The 23,088-nt window shown below is 45.5% G+C and overlaps 1 protein-coding gene across 2 annotated transcripts in view; it reads left to right on the top strand.

Annotated features, from left to right (window-relative positions):
* LOC128685186 (venom phosphodiesterase-like) overlaps positions 1–23,088 on the top strand; it is a 150,829-nt gene that overhangs the window by 85,512 nt on the left and 42,229 nt on the right. For both annotated transcript variants that reach the window (XM_070082806.1, XM_070082807.1), the window contains 3 exons: positions 4,174–4,255; positions 14,846–14,981; positions 20,727–20,912. In XM_070082806.1, coding sequence (XP_069938907.1) covers positions 4,174–4,255; positions 14,846–14,981; positions 20,727–20,912 — 404 coding nt within the window. The remainder of the gene's footprint in view (positions 1–4,173; positions 4,256–14,845; positions 14,982–20,726; positions 20,913–23,088) is intronic.

Below are 23,088 nucleotides of genomic sequence, written 5' to 3'. Positions count from 1 at the left end.
GGTGAGGCTCTACACACCACAACAACACCCAGGTGAGGCTCTACACATCACAATAACACCCAGGTGAGGCTCTACACCTCACAACAACACCCAGGTGAGGCTCTACACATCACAACAACACCCAGGTGAGGCTCTACACACCACAACAACACCCAGGTGAGGCTCTACACATCACAACAACACACAGGTGAGGCTCTACACATCACAACAACACCTAGGTGAGGCTCTAGACATCACAGCAACATCCAGGTGAGGCTCTACACATCACAACAACACCCAGGTGAGGCTCTACACATCACAACAACACCCAGGTGAGGCTCTACACATCACAACAACACCCAGGTGAGGCTATACACATCACAATAACACCCAGGTGAGGCTCTACACATCACAACAACACCCAGGTGAGGCTCTACACATCACAACAACACGCAGGTGAGGCTCTACACATCACAACAACACCCAGGTGAGGCTCTACACATCACAACAACACCCAGGTGAGGCTCTACACATCACAACAACACCCAGGTGAGGCTCTACACATCACAATAACACCCAGGTGAGGCTCTACACATCACAACAACACCCAGGTGAGGCTCTGCACATCACAATAACACCCAGGTGAGGCTCTACACATCACACTAACACCCAGCTGAGGCTCTACACATCACAATAACACCCAGGTGAGGCTCTACACATCACAACAACACCCAGGTGAGGCTCTACACATCACAGCAACACCCAGGTGAGGCTCTACACATAACAACAACACCCAGGTGAGGCTCTACACATCACAATAACACCCAGGTGAGGCTCTACACATCACAATAACACCCAGGTGAGGCTCTACACATCACAATAACACCCAGGTGAGGCTCTACACACCACAATAACACCCAGGTGAGGCTCTACACATCACAATAACACCCAGGTGAGGCTCTACACAACACAATAACACCCAGGTGAGGCTCTACACATCACAATAACACCCAGTTGAGGCTCTACACATCACAATAACACCCAGATGAGGTTCTACACATCACAATAACACCCAGGTGAGGCTCTACACATCACAATAACACCCAGGTGAGGCTCTACACATCACAATAACACCCAGGTGAGGCTCTACACATCACAATAACACCCAGGTGAGGCTCTACACATCACAATAACACCCAGGTGAGGCTCTACACATCACAATAACACCCAGGTGAGGCTCTACACATCACAATAACACCCAGGTGAGGCTCTACACATCACAATAACACCCAGGTGAGGCTCTACACATCACAATAACACCCAGGTGAGGCTCTACACATCACAATAACACCCAGGTGAGGCTCTACACATCACAATAACACCCAGGTGAGGCTCTACACATCACAATAACACCCAGGTGAGGCTCTACACATCACAATAACACCCAGGTGAGGCTCTACACATCACAATAACACCCAGGTGAGGCTCTACACATCACAATAACACCCAGGTGAGGCTCTACACACCACAATAACACCCAGGTGAGGCTCTACACATCATAATAACACCCAGGTGAGGCTCTACACAACACAATAACACCCAGGTGAGGCTCTACACATCACAATAACACCCAGGTGAGGCTCTACACATCACAATAACACCCAGGTGAGGCTCTACACATCACAATAACACCCAGGTGAGGCTCTACACATCACAATAACACCCAGGTGAGGCTCTACACATCACAATAACACCCAGGTGAGGCTCTACACATCACAATAACACCCAGGTGAGGCTCTACACATCACAATAACACCCAGGTGAGGCTCTACACATCACAATAACACCCAGGTGAGGCTCTACACATCACAATAACACCCAGGTGAGGCTCTACACATCACAATAACACCCAGGTGAGGCTCTACACATCACAATAACACCCAGGTGAGGCTCTACACATCACAATAACACCCAGGTGAGGCTCTACACATCACAATAACACCCAGGTGAGGCTCTACACATCACAACAACACCCAGGTGAGGCTCTGCAAATCAAAACAAAACTCAAGTGTTGGAAAGATATTATGGTCTGTTGCTAATTACTTTATATCAAACACTGTGGAAGAACAATACACTTTGGAAGAACAATACACTGTGAAAGAACAATACACTGTGGAAGAACAATACACTGTGAAAGAACAGTACACAGTGGAAGAACAATACACAGTGGAAGAACAATACACAGTGGAAGAACAATACACTGTGGAAGAACAATACACTGTGGAAGAACAATACACTGTGGAAGAACAATACACTGTGGAAGAACAATACACTGTGGAAGAACAATACACTGTGAAAGAACAGTACACAGTGGAAGAACAATACACAGTGGAAGAACAATACACTGTGGAAGAACAATACACTGTGAAAGAACAGTACACAGTGGAAGAACAATACACAGTGGAAGAACAATACACAGTGGAAGAACAATACACAGTGGAAGAACAATACACTGTGAAAGAACAATACACTGTGGAAGAACAATACACTGTGAAAGAACAATGCACTGTGAAAGAACAATACACTGTGAAAGAACAATACACTGTGAAAGAACAATACACTGTGGAAGAACAATACACTGTGGAAGAACAATACACTGTGATAAAACAGTACACTGTGGAAGAACAATACACTGTGATAAAACAGTACACTGTGGAAGAACAATACACTGTGATAAAACAGTACACTGTGGAAGACCAATACACTGTGATAAAACAGTACACTGTGGAAGAACAATACACTGTGATAAAACAGTACACTGTGGAAGACCAATACACTGTGATAAAACAGTACACTGTGGAAGAACAATACACTGTGATAAAACAGTACACTTTGGAAGAACAATACACTGTGATAAAACAGTACACTGTGGAAGAACAATACACTGTGATAAAACAGTACACTGTGGAAGAACAATACACTCTGATAAAACAGTACTCTGTGGAAGAACAATACACTGTGATAAAACAGTACACTGTGGAAGAACAATACACTGTGATAAAACAGTACACTGTGGACGAACAATACACTGTGATAAAACAGTACACTGTGGAAGAACAATACACTGAGATAAAACAGTACACTGTGGAAGAACAATACACTGTGATAAAACAGTACACTGTGGAAGAACAATACACTGAGATAAAACAGTACACTGTGGAAGAACAATACACTGTGATAAAACAGTACACTGTGGAAGAAGAGGGCACTGTTTAAGAACAGCAGTTTGTGGAGGAACAGTACACTGTGAGAGAACAGAACACTGTTAGAGAAAAGTACAATTTGGGAGAACAGGGCACTATGGGAGAACAGGGCATTTTGTGATAACAGTACACCGTGGGAGAACAAAACACTGTGGGAGAATAGTACACTGTGGGAGAATAGTACACTGTGGGAGAACAATACATTGTGGGAGAATAGTACACTGTGGAAGAACAATACACTGTGGGAGAATAGTACACTGTGGGAGAACAGTTCACTGTGGGAGAACAATACACTATGTGAGAGCAGTACACTGTGGGAAAACAATACACTGTGGGAGAATAGTACACTGTGGGAGAACAGTATACTGTAGGAAACAATACACTGTGGGAGAACATTACACTGTGGGAGAACAATACACTGAGGGAGAATAGTACACCGTGGGATAACAATACACTGTGGGAAAACAGTACACTGTGGGAGAACAATACACTGTGGGAGAACAATACACTGTGTGAGAACAGTACACTGTGGGAAAACAATACATTGTGGGAGAATAGTACACTGTGGGAGGACAATACACTGTGGGAGAACAATACACTGTGGGGAAACAGTACACTGTGGGAGAACAGTTCACTGTTGGAGAACAATACACTGTGTGAGAACAGTACACTGTTGGAAAACAATACACTGTGGGAGAATAGTACACTGTGGGAGAACAATACACTGTGTGAGAACAGTACACTGTGGGAAAACAATACACTGTGGGAGAATAGTACACTGTGGGAGGACAATACACTGTGGGAGAACAGTTCACTGTGGGAGAACAGAATTATTATTATAATTTCGAGTCTTCAATTATTTTTCAGTTAAGTTTTTTGACAACTTAACGATGTTCAATAATATTTTTCATATGAATTTTCCTGCGTGTAGATACCAGGAGGCGGATGATGGCAGCCCTGGCTGGCAGACATTCTGATCTCCGCGTCTACCAGAGGCAGCTGCTGCCCATCAGGTAGGCTGCACTGCACCACTCAGGTTTTCTGTGTTCGCCAAACATTATTTTGATTTTATAAACCATTTTATCCTTTCTTGTTAGAAGAATGTTATAGTAGTGCAGGAGAACACTGGTGTCGTGGCTAGAATGTTATGGTAGTGCAGGAGAACACTTGTGTCGTGGCTAGAATGTTATGGTAGTGCAGGAGAACACTGGTGTCGTGGCTAGAATGTTATGGTAGTGCAGGAGAACACTGGTGTCGTGGCTAGAATGTTATGGTAGTGCAGGAGAACACTGGTGTCGTGGCTAGAATGTTATGGTAGTGCAGGAGAACACTGGTGTCGTGGCTAGAATGTTATGGTAGTGCAGGAGAACACTGGTGTCGTGGCTAGAATGTTATAGTAGTGCAGGAGAACACTTGTGTCGTGGCTAGAATGTTATGGTAGTGCAGGAGAACAATGGTATAGTGACTAGAATGTTATGGTAATGCAGGAGAACACTTGTGTCGTGGCTAGAATGTTATATTAGTGCAGGAGAACAATGGTATAGTGACTAGAATGTTATGGTAGTGCAGGAGAACACTTGTGTCGTGGCTAGAATGCTATGGTAGTGCAGTAGAACACTGGTGTCGTGGCTAGAATGTTATGGTAGTGCAGAAGAACACTTGTGTCGTGGCTAGAATGTTATGGTAGTGCAGGAGAACACTGGTGTCGTGGCTAGAATGTTATGGTAGTGCAGGAGAACACTGGTGTCGTGGCTAGAATGTTATGGTAGTGCAGGAGAACACTGGTGTCGTGGCTAGAATGTTATGGTAGTGCAGGAGAACACTGGTGTCGTGGCTAGAATGTTATGGTAGTGCAGGAGAACACTGGTGTCGTGGCTAGAATGTTATAGTAGTGCAGGAGAACACTTGTGTCGTGGCTAGAATGTTATGGTAGTGCAGGAGAACAATGGTATAGTGACTAGAATGTTATGGTAATGCAAGAGAACACTTGTGTCGTGGCTAGAATGTTATATTAGTGCAGGAGAACAATGGTATAGTGACTAGAATGTTATGGTAGTGCAGGAGAACACTGGTGTCGTGGCTAGAATGTTATATTAGTGCAGTAGAACACTGGTATAGTGACTAGAATGTTATGGTAGTGCAAGATAACACTGGTGTCGTGGCTAGAATGTTATGGTAGTGCAGGAGAACACTGGTGTCCTGGCTAGAATGTTATGGTAGTGCAAGAGAACACTGGTGTCGTGGCTAGAATGTTATGGTAGTGCAGGAGAACACTGGTGTCGTGGCTAGAATGTTATGGTAGTGCAGGAGAACACTGGTGTCCTGGCTAGAATGTTATGGTAGTGCAAGAGAACACTGGTGTCGTGGCTAGAATGTTATGGTAGTGCAGGAGAACACTGGTGTCGTGGCTAGAATGTTATGGTAGTGCAAGAGAACACTGGTGTCGTGGCTAGAATGTTATGGTAGTGCAGGAGAGCACTGGTGTCCTGGCTAGAATGTTATGATAGCGCAGTAGAACACTGATGTCGTGGCTAGAATGTTATGGTAGTGCAGGAGAACACTGGTGTCGTGGCTAGAATGTTATGGTAGTGCAGGAGAACACTGATGTCGTGGCTAGAATGTTATGGTAGTGCAGGAGAACACTGGTATCCTGGCTAGAATGTTATGGTAGCGCAGTAGAACACTGATGTCGTGGCTAGAATGTTCTGGTTGCTGGGAGTGTAGAGTGGTACACATGTATATATAAGGCTGTCACTCGTATGAGTCATACAGTGCCTTAAAGACGAGGAAGTATTGCTGTTTGATCCGAGAAAGGTGTAAGGAAATGGTGATATGTGTGTGTGTTGTGTGTATGTGTACTCGCCTTGTTGTACTCACCTAGTTGTGGTTGCAGGGATCGAGTCATAGCTCCTGGCCCAGCCTCTTCACTGGCCGCTACTGGGTCACTCTCCCTGCACCATGAGCTTGATCATACCTCTGCTTAAAGCTATGAATGGATCCTGCCTCCACTACATCGCTTCCCAAACTATTCCACTTCCTGACTACTCTGTGACTGAAGAAGTACTTCCTAACATCCCTGTGATTCATCTGTGTCTTCAACTTCCAACTGTGTCCCCTTGTTGCTGTGTCCCATCTCTGGAACATTCTGTCTCTGTCCACCTTGTCAATTCCTCTCAGCATTTTACATGTCGTTATCATGTCCACCCTATCTCTCCTGTCCTCCAGTGACGTCAGGTCGATTTCCCTTAACCTCTCCTCGTAGGACATACCTCTTAGCTCTGGGACTAGTCTTGCTGCAAACCTTCGCACTTTCTCTAGTTTCTTTGCGCGCTTGGCTAGATATGGGTTCCAAACTGGTGCCGCATACTCCAATATGGGCCTAACGTACACAGTATACAGGGTCCTCAACGATTCCTTATTAAGAGAGCAGAATGCTGTTCTTAGGTTTGCTAGGCGCCCATATGCTGCAGCAGTTATTTGGTTGATGTGCGCCTCAGATGTGCCTAGTGTTATACTCACCCCTAAATCTTTTTCCTTGAGTGATGTTTGTAGTCTCTGGCCCCCTAGACTGTACGCCGTCTGCGGTCTTCTTCACCCTTCCCCAATCTTCATGACTTTGCACTTGGTGGGGTTGAACTGCAGGAGCCAATTGCTGGACCATGTCTGCAGCCTGTCCAGATCCCTCTGTAGTTCTGCCTGGTCCTCGTCCGACTGAATTATTCTCATCAACTTCACATCATCTGCAAACACTTCGGAGTCTATTCCTTCCGTCATGTCGTTCACCAATACCAGAAACAGCACCGGTCCTAGGACTGACCCCTGTGGAACCCCACTCGACACAGGCGCTCACTCTGACACCTCGCATCGTACCATGACTCACTGCTGTCTTCCTGATAGGTATTCCCTGATCAATTGTAGTGCCTTCCCTGTTATCCCTGCCTGGCCCTCCATTTTTTTGCACTAATCTCTTGTGTGGAACTGTGTCAAACGCCTTCTTACAATCCAAGAAAATGCAATCTACCCACCCCTCTCTCTCTTATCTTACTGCTGTCACCCTGTCATAGAACTCCAGTAGGTATGTGACACAGGATTTCCTGTCCCTGAAACCATGTTGGCTGTTGTTAATAAGCTCATTTCTTACTTGGTGTTCCACCACTCTTCTCCTGATAATCTTCTACATGACTTTGCATACTATACACGTCAATGACACTGGTCTATAGTTTAGTGCTTCTTGTCTGTCTCCTTTTTTTAAAAATTGGGGCTACATTTGCTGTCTTCCATACCTCAGGTAATCTCCCTGTTTCGATAGATGTGTTGAATATTGTTGTTAGGGGTACACATAGCGCCTCTGCACCCTCTCTCAGGACCCATGGAGAGATGTTATCCGGCCCCATCAGCTTTGAAGTTTCTAGCTCGCTCAGAAGCCTCTTCACTTTTTCCTTGGTTGTATTTATTGTGTCCAATACTTGGTGGTGTACCCCACCTCTCCGTCTTTCTGGAGCCCCTTCTGTCTCCTCTGTGAACACTTCTTTGAATCTGATGTTGAGTTCCTCACATACTTCGCGGTCGTTTCTTGTGATCTCTCCTCCTTCCTTCCTTAGCCTGATTACCTGGTCCTTGACTGATGTTTTCCTCCTGATGTGGCTGTACAACAGCTTCGGGTCAGATTTGGCATTCGCTGCTATGTCATTGTAATATTTTCGTTCTGCCTCCCTTCTTACCTGTGCATAGTCATTTATGGTGTGTACTCACCTAATTGTGGTTGCAGGGGTCGAGACTCAGCTCCTGGCTCCGCCTCTTCACCGAGTGCTACTAGGTCCTCTCTCTCCCTTCTCCATGAGCTTCATCATATCTCATCTTGAAGCTATGGGCCCCTACTTAAACAAGATGGGTCCTACACAGATGACAGCAAGGAAATGAGTGACCTACTCAAGTCCCAATATGACTCAGTTTTTAGCAAGCCGCTAACCAGACTGAGAGTCGAAGATCAAAATTAATTTTTTTTATGAGAGAGCCACAGAATTTGGTTAACACAAGCCTATCTGATGTTATCCTGATGCCAAATGACTTCGAACAGGCGATAAATGACATGCCCATGCACTCTGTTCCAGGGCCAGACTCATGGAACTCCGTGTTCATCAAGAACTGCAAGAAGCCCCTATCACGAGCTTTTACCATCCTACGGAGAAGGAGCATGGACACGGGGGTCGTTCCACAGTTACTAAAAACAAGAGACATAGCCCCACTCCACAAAGGGGGCAGTAAAGCAACAGCAAAGAACTACAGACCGATAGCACTAACATCCCATATCATAAAAATCTTTGAAAGGGTCCTAAGAAGCAAGATCGCCACCCATCTAGAAACCCATCAGTTACACAACCCAGGGCAACATGGGTTTAGAGCAGGTCGCTCCTGTCTGTCTCAACTATTGGATCACTGCGACAAGGTCCTAGATGCACTAGAAGACAAAAAGAATGCAGATGTAATATATACAGACTTTGCAAAAGCCTTCGACAAGTGTGACCATGGCGTAATAGCGCACAAAATGCGTGCTAAAGGAATAACAGGAAAAGTTGGTAGATGAATCTATAATTTCCTCACAAACAGAACACAAAGAGTAGTAGTCAACAGAGTAAAGTCCGAGGTGGCTACGGTGAAAAGCTCTGTTCCACAAGGCACAGTACTTGCTCCCATCTTGTTTCTCATCCTCATATCTGACATAGACAAAGATGTCAGCCACAGCACGGAGTCTTCCTTTGCAGATGACACCCGAATCTGCATGACAGTGTCTTCCATTGCAGACACTGCAAGGCTCCAGGCGGATATCAACCAAATCTTTCAATGGGCTGCAGAAAACAATATGAAGTTCAACGATGAGAAATTTCAATTACTCCGATATGGTAAACACGAGGAAATTAAATCTTCATCAGAGTACAAAACAAATTCCGGCCACAAAATAGAGCGAAAAACCAACGTCAAAGACCTGGGAGTGATCATGTCGGAGGATCTCACCTTCAAGGACCATAACATTGTATCAATCGCATCTGCTAGAAAAATGACAGGATGGATAATGAGAACCTTCAAAACTAGGGATGCTAAGCCCATGATGACACTCTTTAGATCGCTTGTTCTATCTAGGCTGGAATATTGCTGCACACTAACAGCACCTTTCAAAGCAGATGAAATTGCTGACCTAGAAAATGTACAGAGAACCTTCACGGCGCGCATAACGGAGATAAAACACCTCAATTACTGGGAGTGCTTGAAGTTCCTGAACCTGTATTCCCTGGAATGCAGGCGGGAGAGATACATGATTATATACACCTGGAAAATCCTAGAGGGACTAGTACCGAAATTGCACACGAAAATCACTCAAAACGAAAGCAAAAGACTTGGCAGACGATGCAACATCCCTCCAATGAAAAGCAGGGGTGTCACTAGCACGTTAAGAAACAAAACAATAAGTGTCAGGGGCCCGAGACTGTTCAACTGCCTCCCAGCATACATAAGGGGGATTACCAATAGACCCCTGGCAGTCTTCAAGCTGGCACTGGATAAGCACCTAAAGTCGGTACCTGACCAGCCGGGCTGTGGCTCGTACGTTGGATTGCGTGCAGCCAGCAGTAACAGCCTGGCTGATCAGGCTCTGATCCACCAGGAGGCCTGGTCACAGACCGGGTCGCGGGGGTGTTGATCCCCGGAACTCTCTCCAGGTAAACTCCAGGTATGTATGGTTCCTGCCTCCACTACCTCACTTGCTAGGCTATTCCACTTTCTGACTACTCTATGACTGAAGAAATACTTCCTAACATCCCTTTGACTCATCTGTGTCTTCAGCTTCCAATTGTGACCCCTTGTTTCTGTGTCCCATCTCTGGAACATCCTGTCTCTGTCCACCTTGTCTATTCCGTGCAGTATTTTGTATGTCGTTACCATGTCTCCCCTAACCCTCCTGTCCTCCAGTGTCGTCAGGCCGATTTCCCTTAACCTTTCTTCATAGGACATTCCCCTTAGCTCTGGAACTAACCTTGTCGCAAACCTTTGTACTTTCTCTAACTTCTTGACGTGCTTGACCAGGTGTGGGTTCCAAACTGGTGCTGCATACTCCAGTATGGGCCTGACGTACACGGTGTACAGTGTCTTGAACGATTCCATTATTAAGGTATCGGAACGCTGTTCTCAAGTTTGCCAAGCGCCCATATGCTGCAGCAGTTATCTGGTTGATGTGTGCCTCCGGAGACGTGCTTGGTGTTATGGTCACCCCTAGATCTTTGTGTGTGTGTGTACTCACCTATTTGTGGTTGCAGGGGTCGATTCTTAGCTCCTGGCCCCGCCTCTTCACCAGTTGCTACTGGGCCCTCTCTCTCCCCGCTCCATGAGCTTTATCAAACCTCGTCTTAAAACTGTGTATGGTTCCTGCCTCCACTACGTCATTTTCTAGGCTATTCCACCGCCTTACAACTCTATGACTGAAGAAATACTTCCTAATATCTCTCTGACTCATTTGTGTCTTCAACTTCCAATTGTGGCCTCTTGTTTCTGTGTCCCCTCCCTGGAACATCCTGTCTTTGTCCACCTTGTCTATTCCACGCAGTATTTTATATGTCGTTATCATGTCTCCCCTGACCCTCCTGTCCTCCAGTGTCGTCAGGCCGATTTCCCTTAATCTTTCTTCATAGGATATTCCCCTTAGCTCTGGAACTAACCTTGTCGCAAACCTTTGTACTTTCTCTAGTTTCTTGACGTGCTTTATCAAGTGCGGGTTCCAAACAGGTGCTGCATACTCCAGTATGGGCCTGACATACACGGTGTGCAGTGTCTTGAACGATTCCTTACTAAGGTATCGGAATACTGTTCTCAGGTTTGCCAGGCGCCCATATGCTGCAGCAGTTATCTGATTGATGTGTGCTTCCGGAGACATGTTCGGTGTTATACTCACCCCAAGATCTTTCTCCTTGAGTGAGGTTTGCAGTCTTTGGCCACCTAGCCTATACTCTGTCTGTGGTCTTCTGTGCCCTTCCCCTATCTTCATGACTTTGCATTTGGCAGGATTAAATTCGAGAAGCCATTTGCTGGACCAGGTGTCCAGTCTGTCCAGGTCTCTTTGAAGTCCTGCCTGGTCCTCATCAGATTTAATTCTCCTCATTAACTTCACATCATCTGCAAACAGGGACACTTCTGAGTCTAACCCTTCCATCATGTCGTTCACATATACCAAAAATAGCACTGGTCCTAGGACCGACCCCTGTGGGACCCCGCTCGTCACAGGTGCCCACTGTGATACATCATTACGTACCATGACTCGTTGTTGCCTCCCTGTCAGGTATTCTCTGATCCATTGCAGTGCCCTTCCTGTTATATGCGCCTGATGCTCTAGCTTCTGCACTAATCTCTTGTGAGGAACTGTGTCAAAGGCCTTCTTGCAGTCTAAGAAGATGCAATCAACCCACCCGTCTCTCTCGTGTCTTACTTCTGTTATTTTATCATAAAACTCCAGAAGGTTTGTGACACAGGATTTGCCTTCCATGAATCCGTGCTGGTTGGCATTTATACTCTTGTTCCGTTCCAGGTGCTCCACCACTCTCCTCCTGATAATCTTCTCCATAATTTTGCATACTATACACGTCAATGACACAGGTCTATAGTTTAGTGCCTCTTTTCTGTCTCCTTTTTTAAAAATGGGAACTACATTTGCCATCTTCCATACCTCAGGTAGTTGCCCAGTTTCCAGGGACGTGTTGAAGATTGTGGTAAGTGGCACGCACAACATATCTGCTCCCTCTCTAAGGACCCATGGGGAGATGTTGTCCGGTCCCATTGCCTTTGAGGTATCGATGTCCCTTAGCAGTTTCTTCACCTCCTCCTCATCTGTATGTATGTCGTCCAACACTTGTTGGTGTATTCCTTGCTGGTGTCCCCATCTGGTCTGTCCCCCCAGAGTCCTTCCTGTCTCTATTGTAAATACTTCCTTAAATCTCGTGTTGAGCTCCTCACATACCTCTTGATCGTTTCTTGTGAGTTCTCCACCTTCTTTCCTCAGCCTTATCACCTGGTCCTTGACTGTTGTCTTCCTCCTAATGTGGCTATACAGCAGTTTCGGGTCAGATTTGACTTTCGATGCTATGTCGTTTTCATACTGTCGCTGGGCCTCCCTCCTTATCTGTGCATACTCGTTTCTGGCTCTTCTACTAATCTCCTTGTTTTTCTGGGTCCTATGCCTCCTGTACCTTTTCCATTCTCTGTTGCACTTAGTTTTTGCCTCCCTACACCTTCGGGTAAACCAAGGACTCGTTTTGGTCTTCCTATTATTTCTGTTTCCCTTGGGAACAAAACTTTCCTCTGTCTCCTTGCACTTTGTTGCCACATATTCCATCATCTCGTTTACTGATTTTCCTACAATTTCTCTGTCCCACTGAACCTCCTGCAGGAAGTTTCTCATACCTGTGTAGTCCCCCCTTTTATAGTTTGGCCTGTCCCCTTCAGTTCCTGTTACCTTCTCCACTTGTAACTCTACTATATAATCAAAACTCAGAACCACGTGATCGCTAGCTCCAAGGGGCCTCTCGTAAGTGATGTCCTCAATGCCTGAACTGCTCAGGGTGAACACAAGATCCAGTCTTGCTGGCTCATCCTCCCCTCTCTCTCTGGTTGTGTCCCTGACATGTTGATGCATGAGGTTTTCAAGTACCACATCCATCATCTTGGCTCTCCAAGTTTCGGGACCCCCATGTGGCTCCAGGTTTTCCCAGTCGATCTCCCTGTGGTTGAAATCGCCCATTACCAGTAACTTTGCTCTGCTCGAGTGAGCTCTTCTTGCCACCTCAGCCAGTGTGTCCACCATCACCCTGTTGTTTTCTTCGTACTTCTCTCTTGGCCTCCTGCAGTTCTGTGGTGGGTTATACATCACTCCAATGACTACTTTATGTTCTCCGGACTGAATTATACCTACAATGTAGTCTCTTTCTCCAATCATGTCCATGCCTTCCATTTCCTCAAATCCCCATCGGTGTTTTATGAGCAGTGCAACCCCTCCTCCCCCTCTACTCCTATCTTTCCTCAGGATCTGATATCCTGTTGGGAAGATTGTGTCTGTTATTGTCTCAGCGAGTTTTGTTTCTGTGACTGCTATGATGTCTGGGGATTTTTCACTGATTCTTTCGTTCCACTCCTCATGTTTATTCGTTATTCCATCCGCGTTTGTGTACCAAACTTTCAGTTTCTTTTCTATCATTGTGGTCATGCAAGAATATTGGGGTTGGGGGAGCGAGAGCCTTGGTGGGGGCCTATATGGGGCTGTGGTGTAGGTGGGGTTTGTGATGATGGGGGTGGGGTCAGAATGCCCATAAAGGACAGCTGTTGGGGTGAGGTTTGTGATATGGAGGTTGGTGGCAGAGGGAACAGTGAGTGGGTTGTAGTATAGGTTGCTCAGTTGCGTTGGGAATGTCGCGGTTGGAGTCTTTTGGTGGGAGATTCTGTGGGGTGTGTTTGCCCTTCCTCCTGTGTCTGGGTCCTGCTCATTTTCGTCATTGCCTCTCGTTCCTCCTTGCGTCTCTGTACCCTCTCTTTCAGTGTAGTCCTTTCTTCTTGTGTTCTGTCGCAGTCGAGGTATACTCTCTGGTACCCCTCTTTGTCCCTCAGTCTTGCTTTCTCTTGCAGAATCCTGGTTCGAACTGATTCTTCCTTGAAAGTTACTCTGACAGGCCGTATCCTTCCACTCGCAAACCACCCAATTCTCTGAAAATTTGTCACCTGGGTCATATCGCCCTCACCTATTGTTTTCATGATGCCTTCAATCATTTTTTTCTCCTCCTGTTTTATTTCTTCAAAGTTGTCCCCCTTGGCTTCTTGGAGCCCGTACACAAAAACTGGCCTCGCCCTTTCCTCCTCCCACTGAGTCTCCATCTGTTTCCTCTGAGGCATTTTATTTCCTTCCATTGACATGTTCTTGCCTTCAGTCCCTGTCATATCTGAAACTTCTATTCTCAGTGAACTGTCTTTCCTACCAGCTGTCCCTTGCTACTGCAGTTGGCTGTTAGAATCTCTGCATATAGCATACCTTCATTGTCTTCGGACCTGTCACTTGATCTTAGTGTGCTCCTCGTCTTTTCCCTGGCCCCACGTGGGTCTGATAGGGCCTTCGTGTACGGCATGTCTCCGTTGTTGCTTACCGTCCCCTTGTCTGCACCTGACATTGAATTTCCTGATGTCACATCTGAATTGTCATTTGTCTCTAATCTGTTTCAGGCTTTGCAGTTTCTCTTCTAAGCACTGTATCCTAGCTTCTGCTGCTAAGACCTGTACTTCCCACTTCCTGCACTCTTCAGCTATCTGCTCCTCCATTTTCTTACCAAGCTCTACTATCTTCCTTCCCCACTCTTCCTCCCTTTTTTGGAGCTCTAACTCCCAGTCTTTCCTCCCTGGTTCGTCTACCAGATCTCTGGTTTTCCGTCCTCTAGGGCGTGTGTGTGTGTGTGTGTGTGTGTGTGTGTGTGTGTGTGTGTGTGTGTGTGTGTGTGTGTGTGTGTGTGTGTGTGTGTATATGTGTGTGTGTGTGCACCTACCTCAACTCTGGTATAACAACACATTCTTCCTGACACTGGCAGGTTGCACATGGGTTCCCAGCGGAGGGTAGAGGAGGTGGTACTGGACCTGGAGCTAGGGTTCACTGTGGCAGCTGATGACTCATTCCAGGCTGACGCAGGAGACCACGGCTACGATAACTACTACTCAGACATGAATGCAAGTGACCACAAGCTAGCAATGTTGTTTTGTTATAAGTGAAGGAATAACGTAAATGCCACAGAAGTAGCTGTCCAGTGATGATCCCCAGGTGTGAAGGATCACATGGTTCCCAGGTGTGATGGATCACATGGTTCCCAGGTGTGATGGATCACATGGTCCATGATTGTGATGGATCACTGGGTCCCCAGGTGTGAAGGATCACATGGTCCGCAGGTGTGAAGGATCACATGGTCCGCAGGTGTGAAGGATCACATGGTCTGCAGGTGTGAAGGATCACATGGTTCCCAGGTGTGAAGGATCACATGGTCTATGATTGTGATGGATCACTGGGTCCCCAGGTGTGATGGACCACATGGTTCCCAGGTGTGAAGGATCACATGGTTCCAAGGTGTGATGGATCACATGGTCCATGATTGTGATGGATCATTGGGTCCCCAGGTGTGATGGATCACATGGTCCATGATTGTGATGGATCACTGGGTCCCCAGGTGTGAAGGATCACATGGTCCGTAGGTGTGAAGGATCACATGGTCCGCAGGTGTGAAGGATCACATGGTCCGCAGGTGTGATGGATCACATGGTCCATGATTGTGATGGATCATTGGGTCCCCAGGTGTGATGGATCACATGGTCCATGATTGTGATGGATCACTGCGTCCCCAGGTGTGATGGATCACATGGTCCATGATTGTGATGGATCACTGCGTCCCCAGGTGTGATGGATCACATGGTCCATGATTGAGATGGATCACTGGGTCCCCAGGTGTGATGGATCACATGGTTCCCAGGTGTGATGGATCACATGGTTCCCAGGTGTGATGGATCACATGGTCCATGATTGTGATGGATCACTGGGTCCCCAGGTGTGATGGATCACATGGTCCATGATTGTGATGGATCACTGGGTCCCCAGGTGTGAAGGATCACATGGTCCGTAGGTGTGAAGGATCACATGGTCCGCAGGTGTGAAGGATCACATGGTCTGCAGGTGTGAAGGATCACATGGTTCCCAGGTGTGAAGGATCACATGGTCTATGATTGTGATGGATCACTGGGTCCCCAGGTGTGATGGATCACATGGTTCCCAGGTGTGAAGGATCACATGGTTCCAAGGTGTGATGGATCACATGGTCCATGATTGTGATGGATCACTGGGTCCCCAGGTGTGATGGATCACATGGTCCATGATTGTGATGGATCACTGGGTCCCCAGGTGTGATGGATCACATGGTTCCCAGGTGTGATGGATCACATGGTTCCCAGGTGTGATGGATCACATGGTCCATGATTGTGATGGATCACTGGGTCCCCAGGTGTGATGGATCACATGGTTCCCAGGTGTGATGGATCACATGGTTCCCAGGTGTGATGGATCACATGGTCCATGATTGTGATGGATCACATGGTCCCCAGGTGTGAAGGATCACATGGTCCCCTGGTGTGAAGGATCACATGGTCCATGAATGTGATGGATCACATGGTCCCCAGGTGTGAATGATCACATTATCCCCAGGGGTGAAGGATCACAGGGTCCCCAGGTATGAAGGATCTCAGGGTTCCCAGATGTGAAGGATCACAGGGTCCCCAGGGATGAAGGATCACAAGATTCCCGGGTGTGAAGGATCACAGGGTCCCCAGGTGTGAAGGATCTCAGGGTCCCCAGGTATTTAGGATCACTGAGTCCCCAGGTTTGAAGGATCACAGGGGTCCCAGGTATGAAGGATCACTGGGTCCCAAGGTGTGAAGGATCACAAGATTCCCAGGTGCGAAGGATCACAGGGTCCCCAGGTATGAAGGATCACTGGGTCCCCCGGTGTGAAGGATCACTGTGTCCCCAGGTATGAAGGATCTCAGGGTCCCCAGGTATGAAGGATCACTGGGTCCCCAGGTGTGAAGGATCACAGGGTCCCCAGGTATGAAGGTTCACTGGGTCCCCAGGTGTGAAGGATCTCAGGGTTCCCAGGTATGAAGGATCACAAGATTCCCAGGTGTGAAGGATCACAGGGTCTCCAGGTATGAAGGATCACTGGGTCCTCAGGTATGAAGGATCACTGGGTCCCCAGGTGTGAAGGATCACAGGGTCCCCAGATGTGAAGGATCACAGGGTCCCAGGTATGAAGGATCACTGGATCCCCAGGTGTGAAGGATCTCAGGGTTCCCAGGTGTGAAGGATCACAGGGTCCCCAGGTATGAAGGATCACTGGGTCCCCAGGTGTGAAGGATCACTGTGTCCCCAGGTGTGAAGGATCTCAGGGTCCCCAGGTATGAAGGATCACTGGGTCCCCAGGTATGAAGGATCACAGGGTCCCCAGGTATGAAGGATCACTGGGTCCCCAGGTGTGAAGGATCTCAGGGTTCCCAGGTATGCAGGATCACAAGATTCCCAGGTGTGAAGGATCACAGGGTCCCCAGGTATGAAGGATCACTGGGTCCCCAGGTATGAAGGATCACTGGGTCCCCGGGTATAAAGGATTACTGGGTCCCCAGGTGTGAAGGATCACAGGGTCCCAGGTATGCAGGATCACAAGATTCCCAGGTGTGAAGGATCACTGGGTCCCCGGGTATGAAGGATTACTGGGTCCCCAGGTGTGAAGGATCACAGGGTCCCAGGTATGCAGGATCACAGGGTCCCCAGGTATGAAGGATCACTGGGTCCCCAGGTATGAAGGATCACTGGGTCCCCAGGTGTGAAGGATCACTGGGTCCCCAGGTGTGAAGGATCACAGGGTTCCCAGGTGTGAAGGATCACAGGGTTCCCAGGTGTGAAGGACCACAGGGTCCCTAGGAGTGAAGGATCACAGTGTCTTCAGGTGTGAAGGATCACAGAGTCTCAAGGTGTGAAGGATCACTGGGCTCTCAGGAATGAAGGATCAATGGGCTTTTAGGTGTGAAGGATCACAGGGCTCTCAGGTGTGAAGGATCACAGGGCTCTCAGGTGTGAAGGATCACAGGGCTCTCAGGTGTGAAGGATCACAGGGCTCTCAGGTGTGAAGGATCACATCATTCTGTATAATAATATTTACTTTTTTGAAAGTAGGAGGAGTTTCGTTAAGACACATGTTGAACCCAGGTAATACAGTCCTCATACATACGTGCAGAAACATTAAAGATAGTCAGAACGAAAGTAATTTTTCTGTATATTTTATTACCAACATTCATACTTGGCAGTAGATTACCAGTGTAGCCTAGTGCGTGACAGCTAGAAAAAATAATTTCTAACGTAAATAATGTTCTCGGATAGTAATTATTTACTTAACTTGATGGCATTTACTACAGTAACTTAAGGCTAAATGTAATGAACATTTTATGTAGCAAGGCTCATTACAGTATACTGAAGCAATAGTGCTCGTATGTAGAAACAAATATGGAAATGTAAGGAGAAATGTAAGATATTGGGTGAATGATGTGACCACTGTACAGTATTAAGATACACAGTGGCAGTTTTATCTTAGTTCTGAACTGTATAAGTGTTGCAATTTTCCTTTTCATCTGTTAAGATATTTCATTTTCTGAGTCTTTCAATTTGTATAGAATTCTGGTAACTATTCAGTCAATTACAAGAGTTACCGAAGAGGTATTTGTTTCTCTTGTTGTCTGCATGTGTTTTGTTACGGTTGTCTGTGAATTGCTTGAATTAAGCCACAGAATTACCATACTCTGTGTTGAACATGTAAATTGAACAGTAGCCTGTATGAATTGCATTTATTTTCAGTATTTTAGGGATATGAATGATGACATAGTGTGATGCTTGTCGTGATTGCTCTGACATCTACTTTTTGATGAATTATAATCGGTTTGAAGTGAGTTGTTTAAGTGGATCTTCTGACACAGTTTCCACTTGTCAGGTATTGGAACCTGAGGAAGACAGTAGTGTTAGCAGTGCGGGCAACTGCCCAACATAACAGATCATTTTGGAGAGTATCCCTACTGTCTTTATATGTATATATCTGGAGTATACCTGAACAGAGTTCCGGGGGTCAACGCCCCCGCGGCCCGGTCTGTGACCAGGCTGCCTGGTGGATCAGAGCCTGATCAACCAGGCTGTTACTGCTGGCTGCACGCAATTCAACGTACGAGCCACAGCCCGGCTGGTCAGGTACCGACTTTAGGTGCTTGTCCAGTGCCTGCTTGAAGACTGCCAGGGGTCTATTAGTAATCCCCCTTATGTATGCTGGGAGGCAGTTGAATAGTCTCGGGCCCCTGACACTTACTGTGTTGTCTCTTTACGTGCTAGTGACACCCCTGCTTTTCATTGGGGGGATGTTGCATCGTCTGCCGAGTCTTTTGCTTTCGTTGTGAGTGATTTTCGTGTGCAAGTTCGGTACTAGTCCCTCTAGGATTTTCCAAGTGTATATAATCATGTATCTCTCCCGCCTGCGTTCCAGGGAATACAGGTTTAGGAACCTCAAGCGCTCCCAGTAATTGAGGTGTTTTATCTCCGTTATGCGCGCCGTGAAAGTTCTCTGTACATTTTCTAGGTCGGCAATTTCACCTGCCTTGAAAGGTGCTGTTAGTGTGCAGCAATATTCCAGCCTAGATAGAACAAGTGACCTGAAGAGTGTCATCATGGGCTTGGCCTCCCTAGTTTTGAAGGTTCTCATTATCCATCCTGTCATTTTTCTAGCAGATGCGATTGATACAATGTGTCGTTATTTGTATTAAATTTCAAATTATTAGAGCTAGGAATTTTCAGTCTTTACTTTGCACTATTTGAATATCGTTGATTGTAATATCTAAATTTTAGATATTTTCTTGTCATAAAATATATAAAGTTTTATTTTCAATATCGAAGGTGATTTTGTTGGTAATCATCCATGAGTGAACTTTTCTATGTTTGTTATTTATTATGGAGTCATTTTACTGACACTGAATCTTAACCTGTTATTGAAGAAGTGGCGTCAGGTGTCAGGTGCTGGCTGGGGTTAGGCATGTTACTGATGCAAATGAGAAAAAGCAGAGAGCCCAGAATGCTACCTTGTGGGATACTTACGTTTGTGAGTAGGATACTAGATGAGATATTGTTCATGGCTACATGTTGCTATCTGTTACTGATAGGTTTGTAACTATGTGTAACTGTGTCCTCTGTGACCGTCGTGTGCTTAACCTTGAGTAGAAATCTGCTGCGGTCAAAGGCATTCGTGGGAATCGCAGATCAGTGACAGTACAATAGAATACTTTATGCACAAACATTATTTCTACTTCCACAGCAGTACTCGAACCTGCAAACTCTGTATCAGAGTCTCCAGTACTTTACCACGGAGCCAGATCCCAGATAAGTATGAGCGCCTAGCCGAAGCTAGGCGATGTTTCCCCATGCCCTGGGGCACCAGGCTTGTTTTCAAAGCTATTTCATTAAATCCTGCCACATGCAGTGGACAATGAAAGAGATCTGAAATGCTTAACAATTCGCAATGTGAAGTTATTTACAGACATTGTCTCTACGTCCATAGCAGAGTTTGCAGGTTCAAGTCCTGCTGTGGACTTAAAGACAATGTTTGTAAATAATTTCGCCTGTTTGCGAATTGTTAAGCATATGCATATATATATATATATATATATATATATATATATATATATATATATATATATATATATATATATATATATATACATATATATATATATATATATATATATATATATATATATATATATATATATATATATATATATATGTTTGTGTGTGTATACATTAAATCTTAAAAGCTTGTACTAAGTGCAACTCTTGTACCGGTGGTTCAGGCGGTGTTCGTGGCCCACGGACCAGAGTTTCGCAGGAACACAGAGGTGGAAGTGTTCCATAACATTGAGCTGTACAACCTTATGTGTCACCTGCTGGGTATAACACCAGCACCTAACAACGGCTCCTGGGGAGCTCTACACCACCTGCTGAGTAACCCACCACCACCACTGCTCCTTCCTTCATACGTAGGTTTATCCTTGTTCTGATGCATCACAGCTTGATTCATACTACATCACAGCTTGATTCATACTACATCACTGCTTGATTCATACTACATCACAGCTTGATTCATACTACATCACAGCTTGATTCATACTACATCACTGCTTGATTCATACTACATCACAGCTTGATTCATACTACATCACAGCTTGATTCATACTACACCACTGCTTGATTCATACTACATCACAGCTTGATTCATACTACATCACAGCTTGATTCATACTACATCACAGCTTGATTCATACTACATCACTGCTCGATTCATACTACATCACAGCTTGATTCATACTACATCACAGCTTGATTCATACTACATCACTGCTTGATTCATACTACATCACAGCTTGATTCATACTACATCACTGCTCGATTCATACTACATCACTGCTCGATTCATACTACATCACAGCTTGAGTCATACTACATCACTGCTCGATTCATACTACATCACTGCTCGATTCATACTACATCACTGCTTGATTCATACTACATCACAGCTTGATTCATACTACATCACAGCTTGATTCATACTACATCACAGCTTGATTCATACTACATCACAGCTTGATTCATACTACATCACTGCTTGATTCATACTACATCACAGCTTGATTCATACTACATCACTGCTTGATTCATACTACATCACAGCTTGATTCATACTACATCACTGCTTGATTCATACTACATCACAGCTTGATTCATACTACATCACTGCTCGATTCATACTACATCACAGCTTGATTCATACTACATCACAGCTTGATTCATACTACATCACAGCTTGATTCATACTACATCACAGCTTGATTCATACTACATCACAGCTTGATTCATACTACATCACAGCTTGATTCATACTACATCACAGCTTGATTCATACTACATCACAGCTTGATTCATACTACATCACAGCTTGATTCATACTACATCACTGCTTGATTCATACTACATCACTGCTTGATTCATACTACATCACAGCTTGATTCATACTACATCACTGCTCGATTCATACTACATCACAGCTTGAGTCATACTACATCACTGCTCGATTCATACTACATCACAGCTTGATTCATACTACATCACAGCTTGATTCATACTACATCACAGCTTGATTCATACTACATCACTGCTTGATTCATACTACATCACTGCTTGATTCATACTACATCACTGCTCGATTCATACTACATCACTGCTTGATTCATACTACATCACAGCTTGAATCATACTACATCACAGCTTGATTCATACTACATCACAGCTTGATTCATACTACATCACAGCTTGATTCATACTACATCACTGCTTGATTCATACTACATCACAGCTTGATTCATACTACATCACAGCTTGATTCATACTACATCACTGCTTGATTCATACTACATCACAGCTTGATTCATACTACATCACTGCTCGATTCATACTACATCACAGCTTGATTCATACTACATCACAGCTTGAGTCATACTACATCACTGCTTGATTCATACTACATCACAGCTTGATTCATACTACATCACAGCTTGATTCATACTACATCACTGCTTGATTCATACTACATCACAGCTTGATTCATACTACATCACTGCTTGATTCATACTACATCACAGCTTGATTCATACTACATCACTGCTCGATTCATACTACATCACTGCTTGATTCATACTACATCACAGCTTGATTCATACTACATCACAGCTTGATTCATGCTACATCACAGCTTGATTCATACTACATCACTGCTCGATTCATACTACATCACTGCTCGATTCATACTACATCACTGCTTGATTCATACTACATCACAGCTTCATTCATACTACACCACTGCTTGATTCAAAGAACAGAGAGAGAGAGAGAGAGAGAGAGAGAGAGAGAGAGAGAGAGAGAGAGAGAGAGAGAGAGAGAGAGAGTTGGTATCCGGGAATGAAGTTGATATCCTTGGGGCAAAATTTGACTCCCAACTGACCATGAAGAACCACGTTGTCAATCTCGCAAACAAGGCGACCAGGAAGCTTACAGCACCTCGACATATCTCTCGCTACCGTCTACAGGATGGATATGGGGTGCACAATAAACTAGCCACTTCGGTGACAAAATCTAAAAAAAGAAAAAAAGAAAAATCTC

The sequence above is a fragment of the Cherax quadricarinatus genome, chromosome 8 (genome assembly GCF_038502225.1).
Source record: "Cherax quadricarinatus isolate ZL_2023a chromosome 8, ASM3850222v1, whole genome shotgun sequence".
Classification (NCBI taxonomy): Eukaryota; Metazoa; Arthropoda; class Malacostraca; order Decapoda; family Parastacidae; genus Cherax; species Cherax quadricarinatus.
The sequence above is the reverse complement of the archived record's forward strand: the minus strand, read 5'-3'. Positions and strand labels throughout refer to the sequence as shown.